The sequence below is a fragment of the Amphiura filiformis genome, chromosome 5, assembly GCF_039555335.1.
Source record: "Amphiura filiformis chromosome 5, Afil_fr2py, whole genome shotgun sequence".
Classification (NCBI taxonomy): domain Eukaryota; kingdom Metazoa; phylum Echinodermata; class Ophiuroidea; order Amphilepidida; family Amphiuridae; genus Amphiura; species Amphiura filiformis.
The window spans coordinates 2,426,188-2,452,754 of record NC_092632.1 but is presented as its reverse complement, the minus strand read 5'-3'; the positions used below and the strand labels follow the sequence as shown (position 1 = coordinate 2,452,754).

Here is a 26,567-nt window from a genome sequence, read left to right as displayed (position 1 = left end):
CCTGTCGAAATAAAAAATCTTACACTAAACACGCCTAAGATTACAAGCATATATAGTTTTCTTCTGATATTGAAAAAATGAAAATTATTCCATTTCATTTGGCCGAGAAAGTTAATTTTAAAGTGATAAGGTATAGCTCACGTCAAGTTTGCTAATTTCAACACCGAATTCGATCTCTTCCAGTGATTAATTATATAACTCATTTGAATTGTTTCGAGTAGAATGGATATGCGAAGCTTCCACGAACTTCCTTCCAGACCACTTGGCGTTCACGTACAAAATCTTGGTATTGTCCCAGTTGGTTTTACATGTTGGTTGGTATTACCTCAGATGTTCAGCGACTGCTTTTTTTGCCGACCCAATTCATTGGGTCGGCTAGTATACGCCGTAGAAGTGACGTAGTTAATCGGATTAACTACCAATAGATGAATACAATTTTGACTATACCGCCCTGCACTAAAACGTTAACGCGGTACCGATGCATTGAACCATAGATGTCAAAGAAAGACTGATCACTCGCTCCTGTAAGATTAGTATCTTTCAAAATATCGGTATTGTATTCAATCTACGGTGTGTTGATCTACACAGGTGATTAAATTAATCTGCTTGTAGGCCTAGTGCGGAGCGATCTAAAAACAATGTATTCATCCGATGTTAATCCGATTATGACGTCACTTCTACTGCGTATTCCATGATGATACGATGTGACGTCACCAACAACAACAACCTCATACGCCACAACTTGATGTTATATTTGAAGCTAGACGCTAACACCCCGCCGCCATACGGCAAATACGCGCCAGCGAGCGAAATACAAACACGGGGATCCTTTGTAATATTTCGGCCTTGGTAAGACAGGCATGATGCAGTTTTGTCTACAGTATAATTCACCACGACCTTTGCAGGACTTAAACCCCATTAAAAGCTATTAAACCAAGATAAACACTCATTGAAAACGGCTCAACTATGTTAAATCAGATCTTCTCTGGTTAAATCGACACTACACATGTTTCTGTATTACCTGTGCGATATTGCAATGAGCTGGTATTATAGTTTCAGTTGGGTGAACGATTATAAAGCAAACGCAAGGTAACAATACTTTGTTTCCCAAATGAGAAAATAGTCTGCATATTGTTAACCAGCATTCATGAAAATGAGAAACATAATGGTTGTAGACTTAACACGGTAGACAAAAATATGAATCAAACACTGGACTCACCAACGATTTTTTTCAGTAACGTTGCGACCCGTTCACCGGGTCTTCATCAGACTGCGCAGAGACTTGACTGATGGTTTGGTCACGTGATGGTAATCGGCGAGGAAGTAGTTTCACGGTGGGGTCCCAGGCGTGTGATAGCAGGAAACGGAGGCCCCCCTTCTTGTTGAGTACTGGCTACTCAGCTCTTTCCCGGATGGATTCTTCCACTCCCCTCTCAAACCACCTCTCCTCCTTGTCGAAGATTATGATGTCGTCGGCATTGAATTGGTGGCCAGAGAGTTTTGAATGGGTGAAGACTGCGGAGTCATGGTTTTCGTTGGAACTTCCTCTCCGGTGTTGATTGAAGCGAGCTTTAATAGACTGTTTTGTCTCTCCTACATAAGACTGGGCACAGCTAGTTTCAGAGCATGTGAGTCCATAAACTAGGTTAGACTGTTTGTCTTTTGGAATTTTGTCTTTTACGTGCACCAGTTTGCTCCGTAAATTATTAGAGGGCTTGTAGGAGGTAGCAATGCCGAATGCCTTGAAAGTGTTTTTTGATTCTCTCTGAAAGGCCTGTGGAGTAAGGTATAGTAACTCTGGCTTTGCTAGCAATGACATCCCCGTGTTATTTTGTTGTGGGGTGTCTCTGGTTGTGGTGGCTTTCTCGAAAGCCCAGTCTGGGTAGCCACACTGTTGAAGGGCACTGCGGATGTGATCTTTTTCTTTCTGAACGTCACTTTCTTCAGAAATAATAGTATCCGCGCGATGATATAAGGTACGGATCACCCCTAATTTGTGCACAAGGGGGTGATGTGACCCAAACTGAAGGTATTGGTCAGTATGGGTCGGTTTCCTGTAAACAGTAGTACTAAGGGTGTTATCAGGGTTAACTTGAACAAGACAGTCTAGGAAAGCAAGCCGATTGTCTTTACTACTTTCCTGAGTAAACTTAATGTTGGAGTCAACTTGATTGATATACTTGAAAAAGTTGTCTTGTTCGTTCTGATCAATAACGACGAATGTATCGTCCACGTATCTGAGCCAGAGTCTTGGAGGTTTGCCTGGAAAGTTCTTCAGGACATATTGCTCAAATTCTTCCATACGTATGTCAATACCAATTGGTAAAAGGGGGATCCCATGACACAGCCATGGATCTGCTTGTAGTATTGCCCTTTGTGCGAGAAATACGCAGTATTCAGACAAATATCAACCAACTCAGACAATTGTTCAACATTCAGATTTGTGCGCTCAATGAGGTTTGGGTCATTTTTAAGCGAATTGGTCACTGCTTTGAGAACATCATCCGGTGGAATGGATGTAAACAATGCGCTAACATCGTAAGATATTATGATTTTGTTTTGTTCTAACTTAATGTCCTTGACAGTATCCACAAAAGCTTGGCTGTTCTTAATATGGTGGGGCGTTTTGCCGACCAATGGAGCAAGAACCTTGGCGGCGTATTTGGCCAAATTGTAGGTAACTGAACCGATGCTGCTTACTATAGGTCGTACCGGGATCGGTTCGGGCTTATGAATCTTTGGTAAGCCATAGAACGCGGGAACAGTGGGTTCAGTTACCATCACGTGACCAAACCATCAGTCAAGTCTCTGCGCAGTCTGATGAAGACCCGGTGAACGGGTCGCAACGTTACTGAAAAAATCGTTGGTGAGTCCAGTATTTGATTCATATTTTTGTCTATTTTATACTACTGGATGACTCAAAACATTCATAATCTTGTAGACTTAACACGGTTTGGAAATAATTTCTTCATGTTTGGTGTTATCTGTCATTTACATATCAGGGAGGTACGACCATTTGCAGATGCCCAACCTACTCAGTTTTTAGCCTACATGTAATGTATTCATTATTTTTGATTGACATCAAGTCCAAAAAATGTCCGTCAAGTGGTTAAACTTTAATGCCCTTCGCAAGAGAGCGGTACACAAGTGAGTGATAGTCAGTAAAAGATGCATTCGATTTACACAGACAATTTTGCAGGCCGTGCCGTGCCCTTCCTTCCTAAACACCAAAGTGCGAATATTTCCAAACACCTAAATTAGCTACAAATTTAGGACATGTTACAAAACTATATTGTCTAGAATTTCAGAGAGTATTTTAAATATTGGCCGGTTATTTTTAACACAGTGACGTTAACTAGGCAATGCCCTATACCTATAACATACACTGAGAGTGAGATAATTTGTTTCAGTGCGAGAAAATATCATAGTGCCATTATTTTGAAATTTGATACAATTATATCAAACAGTCAAAGGTCTATTTGAAGCCAGTCTTTGTGATGGAAGGGATTATTTTATTATATGTTGCCAGAATGAGTGTCTCTTTCGTCTTCTTCGATGTTTTAAGTTAACTTAAACAAGATCTTCAAGGTATGGAAACCCTTGGCCGGGGAATTTGGATTTTAGCCTATCAGCAATTAATCAATGCTGTGTAAAAATAACTTCGAGCTACATACCTGGGAAGCCGTGTGCTAATTATTGATCATAATTCATAGATCTAGCGGGATCCATATGTTTATTGACCAACATTAATAAAAGGTATTGACCATTTCATCAATAACTTAAGCAACAGTCCAAGTGGGTCACTACATCACCATCTCCAGTACTACATTTAATCTTGAATGAGCTGGTTGATAAAGTGGAGAATTAATTACTAGTATGTGGAATTAATAGTAAATTCGTCGGTGGAGTCTGTCTTTGGTGGAAATTACCACTTATTTCTTTGTCAAGAACAATAATTAAATTGTGCTTAACAAAATTATATCAGTTGAATTGTGTGTTCTTATATGTAGAATGATATATTATCTTCATACAATGTGTATAGCTGCTCGAATCTTCGCTATTAATAAAAAGCATTATGGTGAGTAAAATCGGTGCATTGCATCGACACACTTTTTATGTAGGGGTGCGGATATGTATTATTTGGGTGTGTGGGGTGTGTACGTACGTGTGAAGGGTGTTTGTGTGGTTGTTGTTATTGAAGTTATAGATGTTGTTTCTGTGGGGATGTGTTTGACTGACAAACAGACCATTGAACAGAGTTCAGACTTCAAGTAAGAGTTTGAAACTTACCTCCTGTCCTTGGAATCATTGTTTCTGTGGTGATGGTACTATGGTAGTCGTCTTGCCTTGAAATTCTAGTACCCCTACCTTCCGTATCATTTCTATGAACGGTCCGTCGGTGACGTTGTAAATGATGGGTACTAATGACGTGTAAAGGTCTTGTCACAAACATAACATTGCAGAGGTTCCTGGTATCTCATATTGACAATTTATTAAGACCCGCGAAAATGACTTGGTGCAAATGTCACAAACGAAAGATACTTTTGACTTGACTGAGGTACATTGGTACGTTGCCACTGTCTTAACTAATAAATCCCTTATGATTGGTAGGAATTTATCTTTTAGTTTAAGCAGACAAATTCCGGATGTGAGGTCACAATGGTTCTGCACGAGTGTTTGTTACTTTACCACATAGTTCATGTTAAATTATGTTATATAATTGTGTTTTTTTTTCCAGACTTTGAAATGTCGACAATTTAGCTTGGGCTTTCTCATCGCCACTTTCTTGATTCTAGGAATTCTGTCATACTCAAACAATTATCTTTTCTCATGGTACTTCCCGAAACACACCCAAACATTAGTGCAATCATATAAATTAAGTAAAACACAGTCTATGGAAAGAAGACTTACTTCGAAAGTAATTTCAAGACTAAATACGGATGGCACCGGTAATGAACAACATGGACGTTTTCAACCCCAAGAAAGCAAATACCGAGACCGGACATATTATAAAAACATGCCTCGCAAAACAAAAGTGGATGCTCGACGCAAGAATATTCGCAGGAATAAGGGAGCAAAGAGACTTAAAAAGGGCAAATCCTCTAATAGGATTAACATCAATGTGAACGCTTCAGATTTCAAAATCTTAAATCAGATTCATCTTAGTCGTGGAGGAAAGCAGTTAAAACCTAGGATGGGCAAAGGCAGACGACAATTGTATCAAAGGATGCACAAAATTGCTCTTCCGGAGAGTCGTAGTGACAATATGAACAAAGAGGTTTCAATATTATTATTAAATACCAAGCCTTCTCATGTGGCTGACACTAAGATATGGAATCAGATGGTCAAATATTTTCCTGAAGTAAGTGCACTTGTTTGGACTTTTATTTAGCCCTATCTCACGTGATCCGATAGCGTAATCATTAAAGATCAGATACACGAAAACGGTGGCCGGGAAACGTTCACATTCGTGGCTTGTTATCCTCGGTCTTGTCCTGCGCACCCGAGTTGTCGGTGGTTCAAAAACCGAGGCGGAGAAAACAACATTTTATTCATAATAAAAATTCCTTTAAAAAAGGAATGTGGCGCCCAATGTGAGCTGGACGGGATATGGTGAATTCCATGGTGATTAGATTTGGTATTATAATGATTTTTTAGGGAAGAGTAGAAGATGATCAAATACGAGAGAAATGCTTCATGGAATGAAGCTTTCGTGTCAATTTGCGATTATGTGGGGTCGGAGTTCTGTTTTGGGAGCCTATTGTAGTGAGGATATTGCTTTGGATATTGAATATTGTTGAATTTCGTTATGCAGGGCCTAGGGTATATGATGGATAACTAGAAGACACAAATAAGTAAGCTTCCCCCCTAGTCATCTATACACTCATTCTTGTCACACGACGAATTTCGACAAAGTCATGTAAACGTAATTTCGTTTTTCACCCGACCTCCGTCCAGAAACAATCCTGAAATGTTGAAAACTTGGGGTCGGCGCACTCATGCCAGTTTATCCTAAGGTATACTCTGTGTCTTTTGTAGCCAACCATGTGGCTAAGAGAGGCTAGGAAATACTTAAACTAATACAAAACAATCATACCCTCCTTTCATATCAAACAATACCAAGAAATTGACAGGCCTGTTAAATCAAGGGTAAGATCGATCGTTATTCTTCATGAAACGGGCACAGCCCATTTTATGTTATTAATTCTGCTAAAAATTAATTAATAAATAACAAAATTACGTCATAGAACTCTATTTTAAACAGACAAAATAGCCAGTGGGGTTTCTTTCACTTAACCTTGCTAGGAACCCTTCCCAGCAGTTAGGCATTACAATGAATATTATTTTTGCAAATACACTTCTGACCTTCAACACAGTCATGTCTTCCGAATTTATTCCTTTCTCTGCTGACCAGAACTGATTTTCGTTAATTAATGTTTTTTATCAGAGATAGTCACCACAAAGATACTGAGCTTCTAATATCTTTGGTCACAATCAGTTAGCAGTCGATTCAAGCACATAAAGTCATAAACCAATTAGTGATTTCATGATTGGTCAGTGGTTGTGTTGGTCAACTATAATCAATTGGTGTTGGTTTAAGGATTAGGTGCACCGCGTGCAATCACTATGGACCACAATGGCCTCATCCAGTGGCATATTATCAATAACCTCAATTAAACAATCATAGTGTAAAATTTGACCTTAAGTTGCAAAGTATGAGTTTTTGTACTCACATTTTCAAAGGTCATTCAATGAATGCACACATGTATTGGGGTTAAAGAACTGTGCCCTGATAGATGAGCATGTTGTAGATTCTTCACACTGTAAACAACTAGTTCATGTGCAAACATGTTCAAAACATACATAATTAGAATGGTCAAATGTCACCGTCTATCGGGTTCTAAGAGGCGGTAAACTGGTTTAAACCATACAAAGGTCACGGGTTATTTGGTGTTTTATAAGTCCATTAATTTTGTATTTTAAACAAAGAATATACACACATCATTTTATCCCGTGCATATCAGAAAACAATAATAAAATAAAATCCTAGCATATTGTGGTTTTATTTCTGAGCTGGGCATAATTTTAGCAAAACAATTAAGGAGTAAATCTAGCAAGAGTGAAATTAGAAGCTATTCACAAAGTACATGCCTATATGTGGCCCCTCCGTAGAGGGCGCCACAAAAAGCTGAGGGACGGTATAATAGATTAATCATGTTAATAGGATTGATGAATTTCATGTCAAGAAAGTGAAATCTGAATTCGTTATGGCCGGGCATAGGGAATGCGATCGCAAAGACCGACGTAATCTTCCAGTTTTCTAAATATTTTGTTGATATTTCTGAAAAGTTCAAGGGTATTCTTCCTACTGTATCAACCATTTTTAAGCTGCTTCAGAATATATCACATATTTGTTTTTCTCCTCGGCAGATCTCTAAAAAAAAGGATATTTTCACCATGTTTTCAAAATTTGGTGTACTTTCACACCATGTTTTCAAAATTAAGGACATTTTCACTATGTTCTCGTGGTAGCAAAATATAGCGTTAGATTAATACTTGAACTATTAATAATCTTTATAATAACCGCAATAACGTTCTACATTATGTATTCACCTGGGAACCAAGGGAGAACAGCGCCAGTGCATTGATTGGCCACACCAGGTTAAATAATAAATAAATAAATAAATAAATAAATAAATAAATAAATAAATAAATAAATAAATAAATAAATAAATAAATAAATAAATAAATAAATAAATAAATAAAATAACGTAAGAGGAAATTATAAAACAATTTTGACAAACGTTTGTAATAAATTATAACATATGTTTTTTGCTTCCATCAGCTGATTCATAGATTCAAGCAAGATTTCTTATCCGAATACAAGAATCCATGTTTTGTGGAGAATGGACGTACACGGTGTTTACCTTACTTCTACCTCGGCGGTGCTCCAAAGTGTGGGACAACAGATCTATGGTTTAATTTACTCCGTCACCCTGACGTATTTAGCCAGCCGCATTTTAAAAAGGAACCACATTTCTGGAAGAACGCTCCTAAAACATGTTAGTATAGATGAAACTGCTTTATTGTATTTAAGTTTCTGCCCTTTAATTTCTGGAGAAACTATCATAAATCATGTTAGTATAATTATGAAACTGGTAATGTTATTATCTGCCTTATATTGAAGCCCTTCGTGTTCCAAACCGTGCTCATCATGATCCCCTACAGATATGAAGAGGTATTGCCATGATACTGTTAATTTTCGGGGGGGGGGGGGGGGTCTCTGGTTAAAAGTATATGGGGATGTGCCACGTTTTGGGGGTACCTTTTCAGCAATTGTGGTTTATCGATGGGCGGGTTTTCAGTGAAAACCAATGCGCCCAATCGGGCGCATTTGGGCAAAAGTGCACTTGAAAGCACCCAATTAATATGGCAAATTTGGGTACTTTTTGTAAAAAGTTGGTATGGTTGCAACAACTGCAACAAATAGGTATAGAATTAAATTTCGTCTTATCTTGTAATTAACCCTTTCATGACCCCTTTTAAATCAGTTTACCAGTGTTAAAACTATTACCGTCAATCCGTCTTGAAATGGAGGGGGGGGGGGGGCGAAGGGAGTGAGGACATTCGGGCTGAATTGTCAAGAAGTGGATGAAAATAACAAAACAAATGGGTCATTTTGCCGAAACGAGGGGATGGCGACACTTCCTCCTGCCCCCCCCACCCCAGGATTGACGCCCATGGCCCATACCTAAAGGCACTTCAATGGATTTTTTCCATTTAAACTAACAGTGCTAATATTACAATCAATTTGAGTAAATCGCAACAACAGCCCAAAAACAACTTCTTTTTTGATTGATTTCAGACAGAGGGACAGACAATTATCTCAGACATTTTAATAAGTTTGCAAAATCGGTAAGCAGTGATCCAGTTAAGCGTGAAAAGCTCATCGCCGGTAAGTGTCTATAACGCATTATGTTAAAGAAATAAAGTGATTGAAACATTTTCTTAGGAGAACGCCCTCAATTGTTTTTTAAATTCTGAATTTTACACGATTGTAATGTAGTCCATAGGATCGAGATATTATAGTCGAATTTGCGCAAGGCTGAAATGTCTCGCGTGAATCTACGGGATATTGAGCCGATCGACCTCATTAGCGCTCGACTGAGTAATACACGCAGTGACAATATAATAGCGCTTTTCTCATTTGTGCAGCTTAAAATTAAAATGGCACACATCTGATAAGAAAAGTAACATTTTGTTGGGAAAAATAAAAATCAACTTTTTCTACGAATTCACAGTGGAATCGTGGACATGGTGGTTATCTGGTTACATTAGGGAGCGTCGTGTGTTGACGATATCTCAATTTTGCGAGTTGTATGTCTTCTTTCAGGTGATGGTTCAGCATCAACTCTTTGGGCAAACTATGATATCGTCAAGAAGGCTGGTATTCAAACTAAAGGTGAAATTCCATTTGTTTTCGCCGACGTTATTCATGCAATACAACCGAAAGCAAAAGTCATCTTCATTTTAAGAGATCCGGCAAATAGGTAGGTGTTAGTACACAATCAATGCTATATTTCGATTCGGAATTTTTTCGCTGCATGGTATTATAGACATTGCTTTTTAATACAAGGTTTCATGGTTTCAATATGTAGGCCTACTCTCAAAAAATTGTAGGGAACAAAGCAACAAAACTAGTCAAACGTAACTCATTTTGAGTGCAATTTAATCAACATTGAGTTATATTCCTCATTATGTTGCTTTGTTCCCTTTTTTACTTAAAATGTAGATTTTATTTTGTGGGTATTATTTTCTTCCACGGTAAACCGAGTATCATCCACTTTAATCGATTCACTCTAGAATGTTGATGGTTAAGATAAATAAATTAATTATCAAAATAATAGATCCAGTTGGTAAGGAATGATTGGTTGATGCATTCACGTGACAAGCGGCATTGCTCGGGAGTAATAATGTGAAATTAATCCATTTTCAAGTACAAATTTTTCAAATCGAATCTACAGGAACAACATAATACGTCACGGGCTATCAGTTCCAAACTGCCTTATCTCCATATAACATGTAGCCTAGGCCTATAACTCCTCTGGGTTATGTTGTAAATAAATGCAATCGCGCTAACAAATAACATTACCCAGCGGAGCTAATGGAGATTTTCTCATGCGTTTTTTTTTTAATTTTGTAACAAAAAAATCATGTTTTAGACCTACATATTACCCTTTAATAATCATTGAGTGACATGGTCTTGAAAAGGAAGATTTTTTCCCAACACGCCTAATAATGCTTACAAAATGATTTGAACACCTGTTTCGATGTTTCGGTGCACAGTACATTTACCATGACATGTGATATCTCCTTCTTGCAGAACTATATCGGATTATTTTGCCTTTTCCAAAAAGAAGTCACCAGAAGACTTTCATGCAAAAGTTGTCGATAAAATCGAAGTGTTTAAAGGATGCCTCCGGTCACGATCTTTAAAGACATGTGCTATTGTATGCAGTGCTAGTAGAGATTTCCCGGTGAGTTTTATTAAGAATTAAAATACTATTCTCTACATGAACCACTTATGCTCAAGCTTATCAAGTTGCGAAAAATGAAATGATTCCGTTGTGATAATTCGCCCATGAGTCACCCTACATAGAGAATAGGTTCATTAGGTTTGTAGAAATGCATAATATACATTAGTTATTTACTGACCTGACATCTTGGGCGATGGCCATCTTCAGACTGATGTTTTTCTCTCCAACAGAGGGCGGACCAGCGCCCAGAAGTGAGTCGTATACGTGACTAAGATAATGGAAACGTTACATGGATGACATTTTCAAGATCAAGTTGAAAATCTTACCATGCATCTCAATCAAACGGACCACACGAACAGTTTCAAATTCACATTCGAGAAACAGCAAGAAAGATCCATACCGTTTTTAGACATATTGATTGTGCGCAACCTTGATGGTTCAATTAAGCTAGTGGTCTACAGGAAAGCCACACATACAGACCAGTCTTTAAATTTTGCTGCTCATCACCCCATTCATCACAAACTGGATGTATAGTGTTGTTTCAGAAAAGGAGGACAAAGACCAAGAAGAAGGCAAAATCAAGCACGCACTTAAACAATGTGGTTATCCCGAGTGGACCATGTCAAACGCAAGATGGAATGTAAACAAGCTAAAAAGAAAAGAAAGAACCAAAATTCCACGGAATGAAGCAAAGGACTTGTGATCATACCTCATGTTGAAAAAAATGACAGAGACAGCCACTCGCATTTTCAGAAAATACGTTACCATGAGTACCACGGATTGCATTTATGAAATTCCTGGTGCAAATTGTGATAATAATTATGTGGGTGAAACTGGGCGTCGCTTTGAAACAAGACTAAAAGAGCAAAAAGAAACAGAGAAAGTAGCTCATAGTAAAAGCTAGTAAAGGAACCTTTACTCGTCAAACAAGAAAACAATCGGTTAGCGAACAATCCAACTCTGCTATCGCGGACCATCGACCATGCCGTTCAACAAAATCATGTGATCAACTGGAAAGATGCCCAAGTACTTGCGAAGGAATGTAATTCGAGAGCCCGCCGTATCAGAGAAGCCATCTGGATAAGGAAGAGAGCACCGAACACAATGAACAGAGACGAGGGGGCCCATTATCTTAGTTACGTATGCGACTCACTTCTGGACGGTGGTGCGCCCTCTGTTGGTAAACAGAAGTTGGAGAGAAAAACATCACTCTGAAGATGGCCATCTTCAGAGTGATGTTTTTCTCTGTCAGGTCAGTAAATAACTTTTGGTTTTGATACGATGAAATGTATATTATGATTGTTACCATACGTATTCGAGCAGTTTACATTTTACACTTATTGCGACTTTTGCAATATTTTATAAAATAGACATAAGATAATTATTACGATCCAATTGGATTATTTGTTGATTGTTTGGTGGATCAGTTAGACAAAATTTTAAGAGAAAAATATGCGATTGTCTCTTTCACTATAGCTGCGATAGCAAAGCTGAATTCTAATCTTCCTTCATCTAATCTTGCGATACTCATACCTGATGTAATGATGTAATGTTCTATTTCTATATCACAGAGATTGCACATAAGTGTTTATATTGCTCATATACAAGAATGGCTGAGGGTGTTTCCAAAGGAACAAATTCTCACTTTGAGAACCGAAGACTGGCATTATCACGAAGAAACAAACCTCTTGCAAGACGTTTTCAAATTCCTTGATATAGGTAATGAATAATATTTGAAATTCCTTGATATAGGTAATGAAATGTATACTTTCTTACAGATCAGTAGTATAGGGGCCAATTATCCTAGCCAAGTTATTTAGTCAGATTTGTTTTCATTTTTGGTTTTTGGTGGATTGAACAATGGAGGATAGACTGACCGTGTTTTTCCAAGAGATTCCTTTAAGATAATGCTACATAACCATAGCCCTACATCGACCCCAATATCACCAACACTATCCGCTAAAGTTATATTGCGGTAACAAATTAAACTTGCTCGGAATATCTTTGAATAGATGACAGCCAGAGGATGTTTAAAGACGTTTCTGACCTTGTATGTCTGGCTTTTGTACACATGTGGTACAGTTGGTCATACCTTGCATTGGGATTGTGTGGAAATATCTGGTGTTTTCATCCTATTATTTAACATTCAAAACATCGAGACTTAGGAATAAAATTAATGCAGTGGGACAATATGAATGTTTCCTGTAAGAAAATCAAATATCAGTCATAAGTCTCAACTATTAGCTCGTTGGCTGCAGTTTTAAAATTACCATTTTGTGTGTGTGGCAATGGGGACTTTGCCTTTAAAATTAGGTTATATTGATCAAATTTCCCAATCATAGTGCATTGTAGGAATGCCTTTAAGCCTCCTCTGGATGACAGCAGGCTAGATGTTTATCTGAGATAAACTGACTTTATCTCAGATAAACCTGATTTATTAAGATATAAACATTGTTTATCAGTTGTTTATCAGGTAAGTTTAGCACAGAAAAATTTAGTTTTTCACAGATGAATATTGTAATCTCAGATAAACTTAAGCTGAGAAAAACTATGTTTTTCACTTGAGTGTGAAACTTCGTTTATCTGAATTTTATCTGAACTTTATTTTTCTGTAAGTTGATCTAAGAAAAACTATGTTTATCAGAGAAAAACTATTTTTCTGAGAAAAACTATGTTTATCTGAAGTTATCAGACAAGAAAATTTTCAGAAAAACAAAGCTCATCAGAAAAATACTTTTAGATCTTTACCAGAATTGGGAAACAGAATTTTCCTTTACATATGAATGTCGACCCCAAATTTTTTAAATATCAGGAGCAAAATCGTTTTTGTTATTTCCCCAAATTCCCAAATATTTACAGATTTTGATGATGTCTGTGGTCATTTGAAAAAAAAAAGCCCAACCGACCCTACTTTAAAGGTCCGTCCGCCCGTAGAACAGGGTTCTTTTTCGTCGCCTTATCTAAAAAACGACAATTTTCACTTGATAAACTATCAGCGAAAACCCTGTTATTTTGATACACTAAGTTACATCTCAGAAAAACCGAGTTTATATATTTACTAGATAAGCTCAGTTTATCTGAGATAAACTTGAAAAACATAGTTTTTCTAAGATAAACAGTAGTTTATGAAATAAAAAGCATACAAAAGAATTTACAAATGGAAACATGACATGCTTAGGCAGATATACCAGAGTAAAAATTCCGGACATAACTGAACCCCAGACCATGTCATGAGAAACACAGTTCTTCTCAGATAACCTGAGTTTATCAAGTGCTTATCATGTTTTTACTTGATAAACGAAGTTTATATGATTAGCTTAGTTTATCACTGAGGAACTGAGTTTATCCGTGTCAAACAGAAAATCTTTTCACTTTCGGTGTATCTGAGATAAACATATTTTGTACTTGATAAACCAAGTTTATCTGAGATAAATTACGTTAATCTCTTATCTCAGTTTTTCTAATTACTGTACATCCAATCTGCCATGCGAATATCATTATACAATACCTGAAGTGTCTTAAAATGAACACTCACAATGATGAATACTGTACTTTGCACCATCTGTGAGTGGACAATTCATTCTCCCGCTGAGCTGAGGTATACATAGTTCTAATCATTCTTTGCGTTAATTTTCTATCATTGCAGAAGCTCTACCTGAAAGCAATCTACAACAGATAAGAAGCAAAGTTGCACTCACGGATATTAATAAGGTAGAAGTTACTCAGAGAAAATCTGACAAATATGGCGAAATCTTTCCCAAAACAAGAAAATTGCTAAACGAATTTTATGCACCTTACAACAAGCAACTTGCTACATTGTTAAAGGATAATAGATTCCTGTGGAAAACCTAGCCAGTATTCAGATTCAGCCAGCATTATGATGAATATGACCAACCTAAGAAAGCCATCCGAACATTGTGAACAAGAGTTTCAACTCCAGTGGAAAATTAATAGCAATACTCAAATAAATTCCAGCAGGCATAATAAATTCAATCCAGAACTCATCGGAGATCTCTCCAGTATACCTACCACCGTGTCCATGCTAAGACCCCACCAGTTTCTACCCATCAACTATTTCCCACTGGAATGATCTCCTAGAGTCCATCATTAATGTAATGAGCAGTTCAAGACGGTCGTCGATGATATCTTTTAAAGGCGGAAAGCAAAACGTAGTCATCTAGATCCGCGACTCGTCGAAACTCTAGCGGGTTGCGGATCTACCGTTTTGCTGGAGCCCACACAGCTAAACTATTTTCTGTCAGTAGACTATGGAAGACACACAGTTCCCACATTATGAAGACTTAGCCTTGGTTCAAGGCTGTTTGTCTCTCTCACTCTCCTCTTTAAAAGATTGTTTATGTACATTCTGATTGAGCCTGGTTCCATGAGGACTAAGTGTGTCTCCACACGGAGAGATCGGTTAAACAAACACCTCTCTACTACTAAAGTATTGCATGTTGTTTTGGCTTTAAATATTTCACAGACCACAGAACTTTGCTAGACCACATGTACTCAAATGTGAGAGATCTATAGTACAATTTAATTTTCGCGCGCTTTTATATTTTATATATCTTATGAATGAACCCCTAAATCATGACTATGTGGATAGTATTTCAAATGTTTTTATTGTAATTATCTCATGCAACTTAGCCAAAGGGCCACGATATGCAATAAAATAACTTAAATCTGTTATCCCGAATCTTGATGATCGTGAGCTTTCTTTAGAATCTAAGTAGAGAAAATGCTATTATGATTCAAGTTTAAAACCTAATAAATTCAAACTTTAGCAACTGGAGAAGTAACACGTCCCTCCTAAATTTTGGCAAGGGTGGATCTCCCCCCTAAAATTCATGATGGAAGAATGATTATAATTGCCCTGTGCATCTTCTTTTCTACACGAAAAAAACGTGTTTTGGGCCCAAATAGGGTAAAATTACAGCAAAACACACTTCATTGATTCTAAAATTGTCGGAAATTGAAATTAAAACCGGAACAAAAATATGCTCTTCCCCCGACCTCCCCTCCGCCACCAGGTCTATGTCCGATTGTCCGTATCACCGATTCCTACAAAAGCTACTAAATATCTTGTTATATTTCATACCATATAACTATACGACAAAGTAAGTTCTTGTTCATTATACCGTAACATGATTAATGATGAAGTTAATGGAACTGTTAGATAAACCCAGGGCAACACCTGTCTACAGATAGAAAATTCGGCCATGTCTGGTAGATATTGAACATCACATTTCATATGGTGTCCACATTATCAAGCTATATTGTAGCCAGAACAACATTCGCTTCTTTGATTTCTTGACGAGACAATAGATACGACCGTAACCATGGTAACAGTAAATGATCGGCATCGGCACAATGTGTGGTACATCAATCAGATAACTGTAGAAGTAGCTTCCCGTGAATGGTCAAGTGCAGACGCGACCTCGTAAGAGATGACCATTAACTTTCCCAACCAAAATAGTCAAAGTAAAGAAGGAAGATGGCGCCGGGAATTAACCATACAAAAACACGATAATCGACGGTGTTTGTCGATTATAGACCTTCCGATACGAAGCTGGATGGCAGATGTGTAAATATCTTTCAAGTGATATTAATACAATGGACCATATGGAACATGCGCAACTGATGACTCCCAGTGATCCAAGAATAACGCACACAATTGGGAAATTGTAAATGAATTAGGCATCGTTGAAAAGTCCAAATGCTAGTCGAAGATAGAGACCATTGAAATCCAGTATAAGCGTGAAGTTGTGTTGTTACGAGTCGCTTAAGGACTCAAGGCCAAAAACACCTTTTTCCCAAATTCACTTCAGAATGCACAACAAAACACACTGATTAATTAACTTGATAATTTCTAAGACTTTTAATCAAAAGTAAAGCATGGGTTAACATCAATTATGTGAGTCAACATACAATCAATCATACAGAATACACTCTTTAGCAAAGTTACTTGTCCAGCAGCCTTCTTTTTTGTTGTTGATTTTAAAGTTTGTTCAGCAAAGTCCACTAAATTTTCTATCCTTTGTATAAAATCCTCGCACAGTTGACTATCTCCAAAATGGTGCTCTTTTCACTTTCCACACAATTTCTAATGGAAAACAGGCCTGCATTCAGCAGTTGTCCCCCTGTTTCCACTTACATTGACAGATGTGTTGTTTCATAATCCAAACTTCAGCAAGTCGACAGAAGAATATATTCCTTTCTTGGAAGAGGTACGCACTTTGACGTACTCTAGATCTTCTCCGATATTACTGGCTAAATAGTAGTACCTTGACTACATAAAACATTTCTGGCTCACAATTTCCTTTCTTTGAAAGAAATGGACAGTACGCACACTAGCTAGTCCACAACAACTCTCAACTGTGTAGAATTGTGTTTACATTTGCTGATATCCCAAACAATGGAAAATACCATTTTATTCATACCCAATTACTTCATTCACGTCTTCACAACATAAATGATATTATCTGGGAAATTCCCAAGAATAATTATAAACATTAGCCTTTCATATTACATCACTTTCTGTGGGTTTTTCCCAACATGATGTCATATTCACTTTACAATCTTGGGGATCTCCCTAATTTTACAACACAATGAACTTTGGCCTTTCTACAAGTCTTTGGGCTTTATTGTCACAGCATACGAAAGACACCCCAAAACGCATGTATTAATTATTATTATTTATTTTATTGCCAGTTAGAAAAGTTTAGGGTTTAGCCATGTTTCACTTGGCAAAACAGGATAATATTTTTTAATCCAAAAAATTAGTGCTGATTTTTCTGGAATAGGGAGTAGTTCATGTTATGATATACCCATTTTAGTATGCTTTCAATAATGAGAAATCGCATTAAAAATAAGTTTAGGCAACCGCAATAGGCGTAGATCCCGGGGGATGGGGGGGGGGGTATAAACCCCCCAATATTTTGCCAATTTACCGTATTTATAGTAAGATTCAAATGTCGTTTTATTTGAGAAACACTATGACAACATTTTAAAATGTTGTCAAAATGTTATTGTAAAATATTTGTTGGCAAACATATTTGCAAAACATTTAGTCAGCAAGTGTTAAAAAACGTTTATGTATACCCCAGATATAACTTGACATTTAAACGTGCACTGTTTGCTGGGTAGCACATGCATAATTGATTGAATATAGACTAATCAATTTCCATATAGGATATCTCCATAATATACCTTATTGAAGTTATCTTAGTTATCAATAATTGATTTTATGTATTCAATAGTCGTTCTCATAAAGCTTGCTCAAACCACTCTCCGTATATCAAATTATCAATTTAATGTCCATTTTCAATCATTACGGTGGGCATCACTACCCCCACGAAGGCCCCATGACACAAGGGAAAAAGCGGTAAAACGAGCAAAATCGCTCAAAAACGCTAAGTTCGCCAAAAGTTCCCACAATTTCTGTTAAGTAAGCTTATAATCTGAAAAAAGAGTCGAGATTCTGCAAATAATGTGCAAATAATGTGAAATAATGTGCGATTTACCGCTTTTTCCCTTGTGACATGGGGGCTTCTTACTTGCAGATGATTTTACATGCAGAACTCAAACAGGTGATTAAACCATTGGGCTATTCCAGTTAAAATCCATACACCCCTATGGAAGACATGCCCTTAATCTTCCACACAGGGATTGTGAATTTCAAATGAAGTTACCTGAATAGGCGATTCCATTTGATATCTACACCCCTGCGTGCGCGATTGAGGTCATGACCTCCATCTAGGGGGTGTATGCATGTCAAATGGAATAGCCCATTGGCTGCAAGAGTGTGGCAGTCAAATTTCACTGTATCAGCTACACATTGAGTTTGTACAGTACACAGCCTGTGGAGCAAAATATCGATTTCAATTTTTTGCGGCTTTTTTTTTTTTTTTTTTTTTTTTTATCTCGAAAGCCCTAAGTAATATGCGCGTTCTCGTTGCGAAACTTTGATCCGGAACCAATTCTAATTTTTTGACGCCAGAGGAAAAAAGCACTTGGAATTCCAGAAAATGCATTTGAAGTTTTAATTTTACATGGAACCCTATGCAAAATATACAAGTTGGAGTCCAAATTGAGCTATATGCTACACATTGGCTGCCTTGAGATTCCAGTGGTTAAAAATATGAGTGATTTTGAACGTTTCAAATTTTCAGCCCCCCACCTACCCCCCTGCAGATTTGTTTAATTTTTTTAAAGGCGAGTGATTTCAAATGTAAAATCATGATCTGGAACAGACTTAAATATTGAAATCCTTCAAATCCTACAAAAGAAGAAATGTTGGGCTATTCCATTTGAATTCCATACTCCCCACCCGGCAAGACATCTTCCACACAGGGAGTGTGAATATCAAATGGAGTTGCCTGAATGGGTGACCATATTTGATATCTACACTCCTCTGTGCAAGATTGACGTCATGACCTCCATCTAGAGGGTGTAAGGATTTTAACTGGAACAGCCCATTGGTTGCATTTCACACATAGGACATACAAGGTATGCTGGTAAATCACAGTGTCAGCACATTGTGTACTTTGGAGATGTGGAGCAAATTTGATTTAAATTTCCCGCTTTTTTTACACTCCTCTGTGCAAGATTGACGTCATGACCTCCATCTAGAGGGTGTAAGGATTTTAACTGGAACAGCCCATTAAGCATTTGCTGCATTTCACACATCGGACATACAAGGTAGGCTGGTAAATCACTGAGTGTAAGCACATTGTGTACTTTGGAACCTGTGGAGCAAATTTGATTTAAATTTCCCGCTTCTTTCGAAAGCCCTAAGTAATATGCGCGTTCTCGTTGCGAAACTTTGATCCGGAATCAATTCTAATTTTTTGACGCCAGAGGAAAAAAGCACTTGAAATTCCGGAAAAAGCCATTTAAAGTTTGAATTCTCCCATTGAACCCTGTGGTAAAGCCACATTTGGAATTCAAATTGGACAATATCCTACATATTGACTGCCTTAAAATTGCAGGGGTTGAAAGTATGGGCAATTTCAAACATTTTATTTTTTGACCCCCCCAAACACCCCCCCAATGCATTTTTCCCCTTCAAAAAATTTGGTGTATGGCGGGTGATACAGGCCCCATGACACAAGGGAAAAAGCGGTAAAACGAGCAAAATCGCTCAAAAACGCTAAGTGTAGCCACCACTTTCTGGCTTGGAAATTTACCTGGCTGGCGCCCTCTATTTTGGACCATAACTTCAGCCAGAGATCAGAAATATCATTAATGTTATCATGCCGGTTGTTTGAATGCTCGGAAGTTACATCTTTTTCTACCGCAAAGATTGCGGAAAGATAGCGTAAAGATTCTGTCTAGTGGATAGATAATATATGTTTGAAGATAGGAAAAAAAGGAAATAAAGCCAAAGGACAAGAACGATAAGTATCGCTTCAATGTTGTTTATACTCCTGTCATTATCATCTGCAAATCTTGCGTGTGATGGGGAAATGGGTCATTCCGAGTCTTGTCAGACCAAATCGATGTGATATTATGAAAAGAACCAGGGTCGCTAAAAGATCAGCGATAGACTCAAGAACGAGTCAAAATTAGACCCTACATTAGTAGAAAAGAGTGTATTTGATCGTTATCTCATACATAAAGTTGTAGCTTCGATAAAGAATACGAAGTTCACAAAAGTTTATTGTGCATGTACGTACATTATGTATTGCACTGCTATGCACACGTACACACAGTGTGTGGAATATTGTATAAATCTGTGCTTGTCTCAGCGCTGAGAAAAGTCCAGCGCACATGTTTACAAACCACGTTGGGCGCTAGACTTGATCAAGACTTGCGTTCATGCTGATAGTGGACCTAGATAGGCTAGGTCTAACTTGCATGGTTTTGGACTTAGATAAGTCTAATCTTTGTTATGACTGGAAAGTCAGTCCTTGCTCTCAACGAGTAAAAGTTGTAAATTTGTTTCTGAATTTAATTCAGGGACCATCTCAGATTTAGTGAGATAGTAAACAAGCCAGTTTATTGTAAAATAGACTCATTATGGCTGCAAAATATCCAGGGGATATTGAACAGATCGAACACGCTAGCATTAAAAGCAAAGTTAGCAGAAAATCAAAGAGTAGTATTAGCAGTGCTATTGCCAAGGCTGCTCTGCGTAAAGCAGAGTTAATGAGTAAACAAACAATAGTTCAAAAAAGACAAGCAATTGAGAAAAAAGAGCTTGAATTGCAACAGCAAAAGGAGTCTTTAGAGATAGATGCAGAATTGGAATTAGAAAATACCAAATTAGAAATTTATGAAAATCTCAGTACAACATCAGGTAGTCAGGATAGTTTGCCTCTACCATCCATTATAGATAGCCGAAAAACTGTACAAAGTTGGCTTGATAACCAAGATGATAGTCCTGGAAAAGTTGAAATTCAGGAACCAGTTGTGCAAAAATCTGATGTCAGAATGCAAAGGCCTACATCAGATGTACATGTAGACAGGTCTATGGCAGCTGGTCAAGACATATCTCCTGAACCACAGGGAGAAACTGTACATGTTGAATTGGCTTCTAATATAAAGCAGTGTGATGATAGGAATATAGTACCTCATCATCAGGAGTCAGCACAGAAAGTACAGGTGAACTTGAAAGTACCAGTGCCACCAAATAGACTTCCTGCTTCGTTGAAACCTAGAAATATGGACCCAGTAGTCAGGCCGAAAGTTAGACAGCCAAAGTTGGAAGACCACAGATCTGAACGTGATGTGAACCGGCCACGGCTTGATTACAATAGTTATCCAGAGGAATATACATTCCGACCAAGACATGTGCATGATGATGCACCTCCTATGAAGCCATATAGACACATGCAGGCACCAGCACCTGTAGATCAGTATGATCAGTTTATGCCATATTACATGGACTATAGACCACAGCAACAGCCATATTTTGGCCCACCATATTATCCAACAGTTAGTGTACCCACACAGCCTGTTGGCCCCCCACATGTTCCAATAACTAGTGTACCCACACAGCCTGTTGGCCCCCCACATGTTCCAACAACTAGTGTACCAACAGAGCCTCAACAGCAAAGACAGGCAGATCACTCTGCAGACCAAGCTGAACAGCTTAGTGAATTGACCCGATTGCTGATAAAACAGCAGTTGCGAGCTTTATTGCCAGAGACGAAGATCCAGACTTTCGATGGAGATCCGTTAAAGTATACATCATTTATGAGAGCCTTCGCATTTGGTGTCGAGGACAAGACAGATGATGAGAAAGAAAGACTGGAGTTCTTATGTCAGCATACAGATGGAGATGCCAAGAAATATGTAGAGAGCTATCTTCATTATGAGGATCCAAAGGAAGGCTTTGAGAAAGCTAAAGAAACTTTAGCCAAGAAGTTTGGAAGTGGCCATAAAATTGCACAAGCAATGCTGAAGAAGGCCAAATCCTGGCAAGAAGTTAAAGATGAAGACAAAAGCTTAAATGCCTTTTCGCTATTTCTTACCGAGTGTAAGAACATGATGCAGACAGTGGATGCGTTAAGTGAGTTAGATCATTCTAACACCCTGAAGATTCTTGTTGCGAAACTGCCATACCGACACAGGAATCTATGGAGAAATAAAGTGTATGCTATTGAAGAAGAACAAGGAAACACAGTGAAGTTCAGCGATCTTGTTGAGTTTGTCGACAGACAGGCGAAGATAATTGCGAATCCAGTGTTTGGTAGAATAGGGAACTCAGAATCCTTCAGTAGCAACAAGAAGAAAGCCTTCACTACATGTACAACTGCTCAAGAGGTCACAGAGAAGAAAGCTTCAAACAAGTCATGCACCTACTGTGGAGATGGCACCAAGCACAAGATCATGGAATGCAGAAAATTCTCCAAGTTGCAACCTAAGGAGAAATCAGCCTTCTGTTTTGACAAAAAATTGTGCTTTGGTTGTTTGGAAGCAGGACATCCTAAGAAGCAGTGTAAGGATCTGTTGAAGTGCAGTAAATGTCAGAAAACGCATCCAACTGCGATGCATAGAGACAAACGAGAGCAAGAATCTCAATCACCTAAACGAAATAAGTCACAAGAAGAGGTAACTGCTAGTGGCAGTAATGTAGTGACTGGTTGCACCAAGACTCTAGCTTCAGCAGCTACAAGTAGTGATACCTCACCATTAATGACCATTATACCAGTATTGGTGAAGCATGAAGCCAGCGATAGTTTCATAGCCACATATGCTTTCTTGGACAACGGTTGTGATGCGGTTTTCGCCTCTTCGCTACTACAACAGCGAATGAACTTGAGGACTCAAAAAAGAAAACTGCTAATAGGAACTTTGACTTCGAAGAAAACCGTGAACTCAAAGGTGGTGTTGGATAAGTTGCTAGTGGGTGATTTAAATCAGAAGAATTTCATCCCGTTACCACAGGTGTATATCGAAGACAAGATTCCAGTCTCCGCAAAGGACGCACCGACTCAAGAAGATCTGAGAAGATGGGCACACCTTTGCGATATACAGTTGCCAGTAATACCAAGCGAGTACCCATGTATTCCAGAGGTAACAATGATGATTGGAAGCAACACTCCGGCAGCCACCATGCCGATGGAATTGGCCACAGGAGCAATTGGTGAGCCATACGCTGTACTCACACCCCTGGGATGGGCAGTGTACGGTATTCCAGGAAGGTTTAACAAGCAAGTTCAAACCTACTTCTGCAGTGTAATAGAAGATAGCCTGGAAAATTTGGAGACCCAGTTCCAGTCGTATGTGAACCATGAGTTCAACGAACGTATGAGTGATGGTCGGTTGGCGATGTCAGCAGAAGACCAACGTTTCCTGAATATGGTGACTGGTAGTGTAAAAACTGTTGATGGGCATTATGAGATTGGACTGCCGTTTAGAGATGGAAACCCACAGATGCCAGACAACAGAGCAGTGGTAGAGAGTAGAACACACTTCCTTAAGAGGAAATTCATAAAGAATGAACAATTCAAAACAGAGTACACAAAGGCCATGGAACAAACTATAGCCAAGGGCTACGCAGAGCCAGTGCCAGATGATGAGATCAACCAGACAGATGGTTCCACCTGGTACATACCCCATCATGGAGTGTACAATGCTGAGAAACAGAAACTGAGGGTAGTCTTTGACTGCGCCATTACATGCCAAGGCAGGTGTCTGAACAAGGAGCTCCTACAGGGGCCGGATTTAACCAATACCCTGGTCGGCGTGCTGTTGAGATTTCGTCAGGCACAAGTTGCCTTGGTAGCAGACATTGAGGCGATGTTCTGTCAGGTTAAGGTACCGGTACATGACCGCAACTACCTGCGCTTTCTTTGGTGGCCAGGAGGCAACGTGGAACTACCACTTAGAGAGTATCGGATGGTGGTACATTTGTTTGGGGCCACGTCGTCACCCGCCTGTGCCAGCTTTGCCTTAAAGCAGACAGCCAAGGACAACAGAAATCAGTTTGATGAGCTAGTAACAGATACAGTATCTCACAACTTTTATGTAGATGACTTACTGACATCAGTACCCACAGAAGAAAAAGCTGTGAAGTTGAGCCAAGACCTTAGGACAATCTGCAGTAAGGGTGGATTTCACCTTACTAAGTGGGCTAGCAACCATCAGAATGTCATGAATGCTATCCCAGAAGAAGAAAGGTCGCCTACCACAAAGAACTTAGACCTTGAAAGCCAGAAGATGAGCCACAAAACTCTGGGCATGTGGTGGCACGTGGAGTCCGACCAGTTTGGTTTCAAGATTGAGCAGAAGTCCAACCCTATGACAAGACGCGGCATGATGTCGACACTATGCTCGCTCTACGACCCTCTTGGATTTGCAAGTCCAGTGATTCTGCCAGCCAAACAGATGCTGCAAGAGTTGTGTCGGTTGAAATATGGTTGGGACGATGAGGTGCCTGATGAAATGAAGAGAAAGTGGCACAAGTGGTGGACAAGCATCCCAGAGTTAGAAAACTTCAAGATCCAAAGATGTTGGAAGCCAGATGGATTTGAGAATGCTGAAGTCCAAGTACATCACTTTGCAGATGCAAGTGACCGTGGATACGGAACAGCTTCATACCTGAGACTTTTGAATGAAGCTGGTGACGTAGAATGCAACCTCATCCTCAGTAAGGCTCGTGTGGCTCCAATAAAGCAGGTGTCCATTCCCCGCATGGAGTTATCCGCAGCAACATTGGCTGTGAAAGTGGACAATATGATAAAGAGAGAGTTGGGCATTCAAGCTACCACCATTTTCTGGTCAGATAGCCAGACGGTACTTAAATATATCAAGAACGAGACAGCCCGATTTCCAGTCTTTGTGGCTAACAGGATTGCTGTAATCAGAGACGGGTCCAGCCCAAAGCAGTGGAGGTACGTGCCCAGTGCATGCAATCCCGCTGACCATGCATCCAGAGGCCTGTCAGTCAAGCAGCTGATAGAAAGACCAGACTGGATAAAGGGGCCGGCGTTCTTGTCAGAACCAGAGGAAGAGTGGCCGGGAGCAGAACCGGCAGTATCAGAAGAATCTCCGGAGTCCACAGACGTGGAAGTCCACGCTGTCACAGCTGAAGACCAGAGCGATACAGATAATGCTCTAGACCAGCTGATAGAGCACTACTCCAGCTGGACAAGGCTCAGAAGAGCAGCCGCCTGGTGGCTTAGACTTAAGAAGATTCTTAGAACCAAACAGAGACAGAGTCACAACTTCACAGACGCACTTACTGTGCAGGAGTTGGAAGAGGCAGAGTGTGCAATCATAAAACATGCACAGAAATCTCTGCAACTAGACTCAAAGCTTACCAATTTAGACCCACAGGTGATGGATGGGATGGTAAGAGTAGGCGGTAGACTGAAAAACGCCAAGATACCGCAGAATGCGAAGCATCAACTTATCATTCCGAAAGATCACCACATAGCGACTCTCATAGTCCGTTATATTCATGGAGAGATTCATCACCAGGGTAGTAACCATGTTCTCGCCGAATTACGACAGAAATACTGGATTGTGAAGGCTCGAGCTAAGGTGAAGTCAGTCTTAGGGAAGTGCATAATCTGCAGAAAACACAGAATGCCAGTTAGCAAACAGAAGATGGCTGATCTTCCCGCCTACCGAGTAAAGAGTGATGATCCAGCCTTTACAGTCACTGGATTAGATTACTTCGGACCCTTCCATATAAAGCAGGGCAGAGTAACTAGGAAGAGATACGGTATGCTGTTCACGTGCATGAATAGCAGAGCAGTCCACATTGAAGTCGCTCACACCCTGGACACTAGTTCCTGTATTGATGGGATTAGGCGATTTATAGCAAGGCGTGGACCAGTCAAAGTAATTCACTCTGACAACGGAACCAACTTGGTCGGTGCGGACAATGAGTTACAGCGCGCTCTGCAAGAACTAGACCAAGACCAAATACAGAACTTCTCAACATCCCACACATTTGAATGGCGATACAATCCACCAGCAGCCTCCCACCACGGTGGAGTATGGGAAAGGCAAATTCGTACTGTGAGGAAGTTAATGTGTGCCATCCTCAATGAACAACACCTGAAGACATGCAGGTCGGATGAGCAACTTCATACCTTCATGTGTGAGATAGAATCGACGTTGAACAGCAGGCCACTCACAAGAGTGTCGGATGATCCGGATGACTTGGATGTCATCGCGCCCCGGGACCTCTTGTTGCTGAGACCGAGGGCGGACATGCCACCAGGGTGCTTTGTCGAGAAGGACATCTACGCTCGTAGACGTTGGCGTCAGATCCAATACCTGGCCGATCTGTTTTGGCAAAGGTGGCTGAAGGAATATTTACCTGAACTTCAGCGCAGACAGCGCTGGCTGCAGCCACAGAGGAATCTGAAGACTGGAGACGTTGTTCTCATAGTAGATGAGTCAGCTCCTAGGAATTCCTGGTTGATGGGAAAGATCGTCACAACTCTGCCAGACAAGAATGGTCGAGTGCGACAGGTTGATGTCCGAACCAAGTCATCCACCCTACGGAGGCCCATCAGCAAGCTGTGCCTGTTGTTGGAGGCAGAAGAATAAGCTGTCTGTTTC

General features: G+C 39.4%; 3 protein-coding genes across 3 annotated transcripts; 2 read left to right on the top strand and 1 right to left on the bottom strand.

Annotated features, from left to right (window-relative positions):
• Positions 1-1,393: 1,393 nt before the first annotated feature.
• LOC140151738 (uncharacterized) lies at positions 1,394-2,302 on the bottom strand. Its single transcript, XM_072174074.1, has one exon. It carries the CDS (start codon positions 2,300-2,302, stop codon positions 1,394-1,396), a length of 909 nt encoding a protein of 302 aa, XP_072030175.1.
• A 2,441-nt stretch (positions 2,303-4,743) lies between these two features.
• LOC140152470 (carbohydrate sulfotransferase 15-like) lies at positions 4,744-15,271 on the top strand. The gene is made up of 7 exons (XM_072174791.1): positions 4,744-5,362; positions 7,847-8,063; positions 8,867-8,956; positions 9,395-9,551; positions 10,385-10,538; positions 12,110-12,257; positions 14,185-15,271. Exons 1-7 carry the CDS (start codon positions 4,895-4,897, stop codon positions 14,388-14,390), a joined length of 1,440 nt encoding a protein of 479 aa, XP_072030892.1. The 5' UTR covers positions 4,744-4,894; the 3' UTR covers positions 14,391-15,271.
• A 5,290-nt stretch (positions 15,272-20,561) lies between these two features.
• On the top strand, positions 20,562-26,555 carry LOC140151737 (uncharacterized). Its single transcript, XM_072174073.1, has one exon. The coding sequence runs from the start codon at positions 20,562-20,564 to the stop codon at positions 26,553-26,555; it is 5,994 nt and encodes a 1,997-aa protein (XP_072030174.1).
• The last annotated feature ends 12 nt before the right edge of the window (positions 26,556-26,567 follow it).

What these genes read in the sequence shown, in the direction of transcription:
- LOC140151738 (XM_072174074.1), bottom strand. Translation starts at nt 2,302, where the DNA reads ATGGAAGAATTTGAGCAATATGTCCTGAAGAACTTTCCAGGCAAACCT.
- LOC140152470 (XM_072174791.1), top strand. Translation starts at nt 4,895, where the DNA reads ATGGAAAGAAGACTTACTTCGAAAGTAATTTCAAGACTAAATACGGAT. An exon ending in TGGTCAAATATTTTCCTGAA is followed by an intron (nt 5,363 to 7,846) that starts GTAAGTGCACTT and finishes TGCTTCCATCAG; the next exon opens with CTGATTCATAGATTCAAGCA. An exon ending in GAAGAACGCTCCTAAAACAT is followed by an intron (nt 8,064 to 8,866) that starts GTTAGTATAGAT and finishes GATTGATTTCAG; the next exon opens with ACAGAGGGACAGACAATTAT.
- LOC140151737 (XM_072174073.1), top strand. Translation starts at nt 20,562, where the DNA reads ATGGCTGCAAAATATCCAGGGGATATTGAACAGATCGAACACGCTAGC.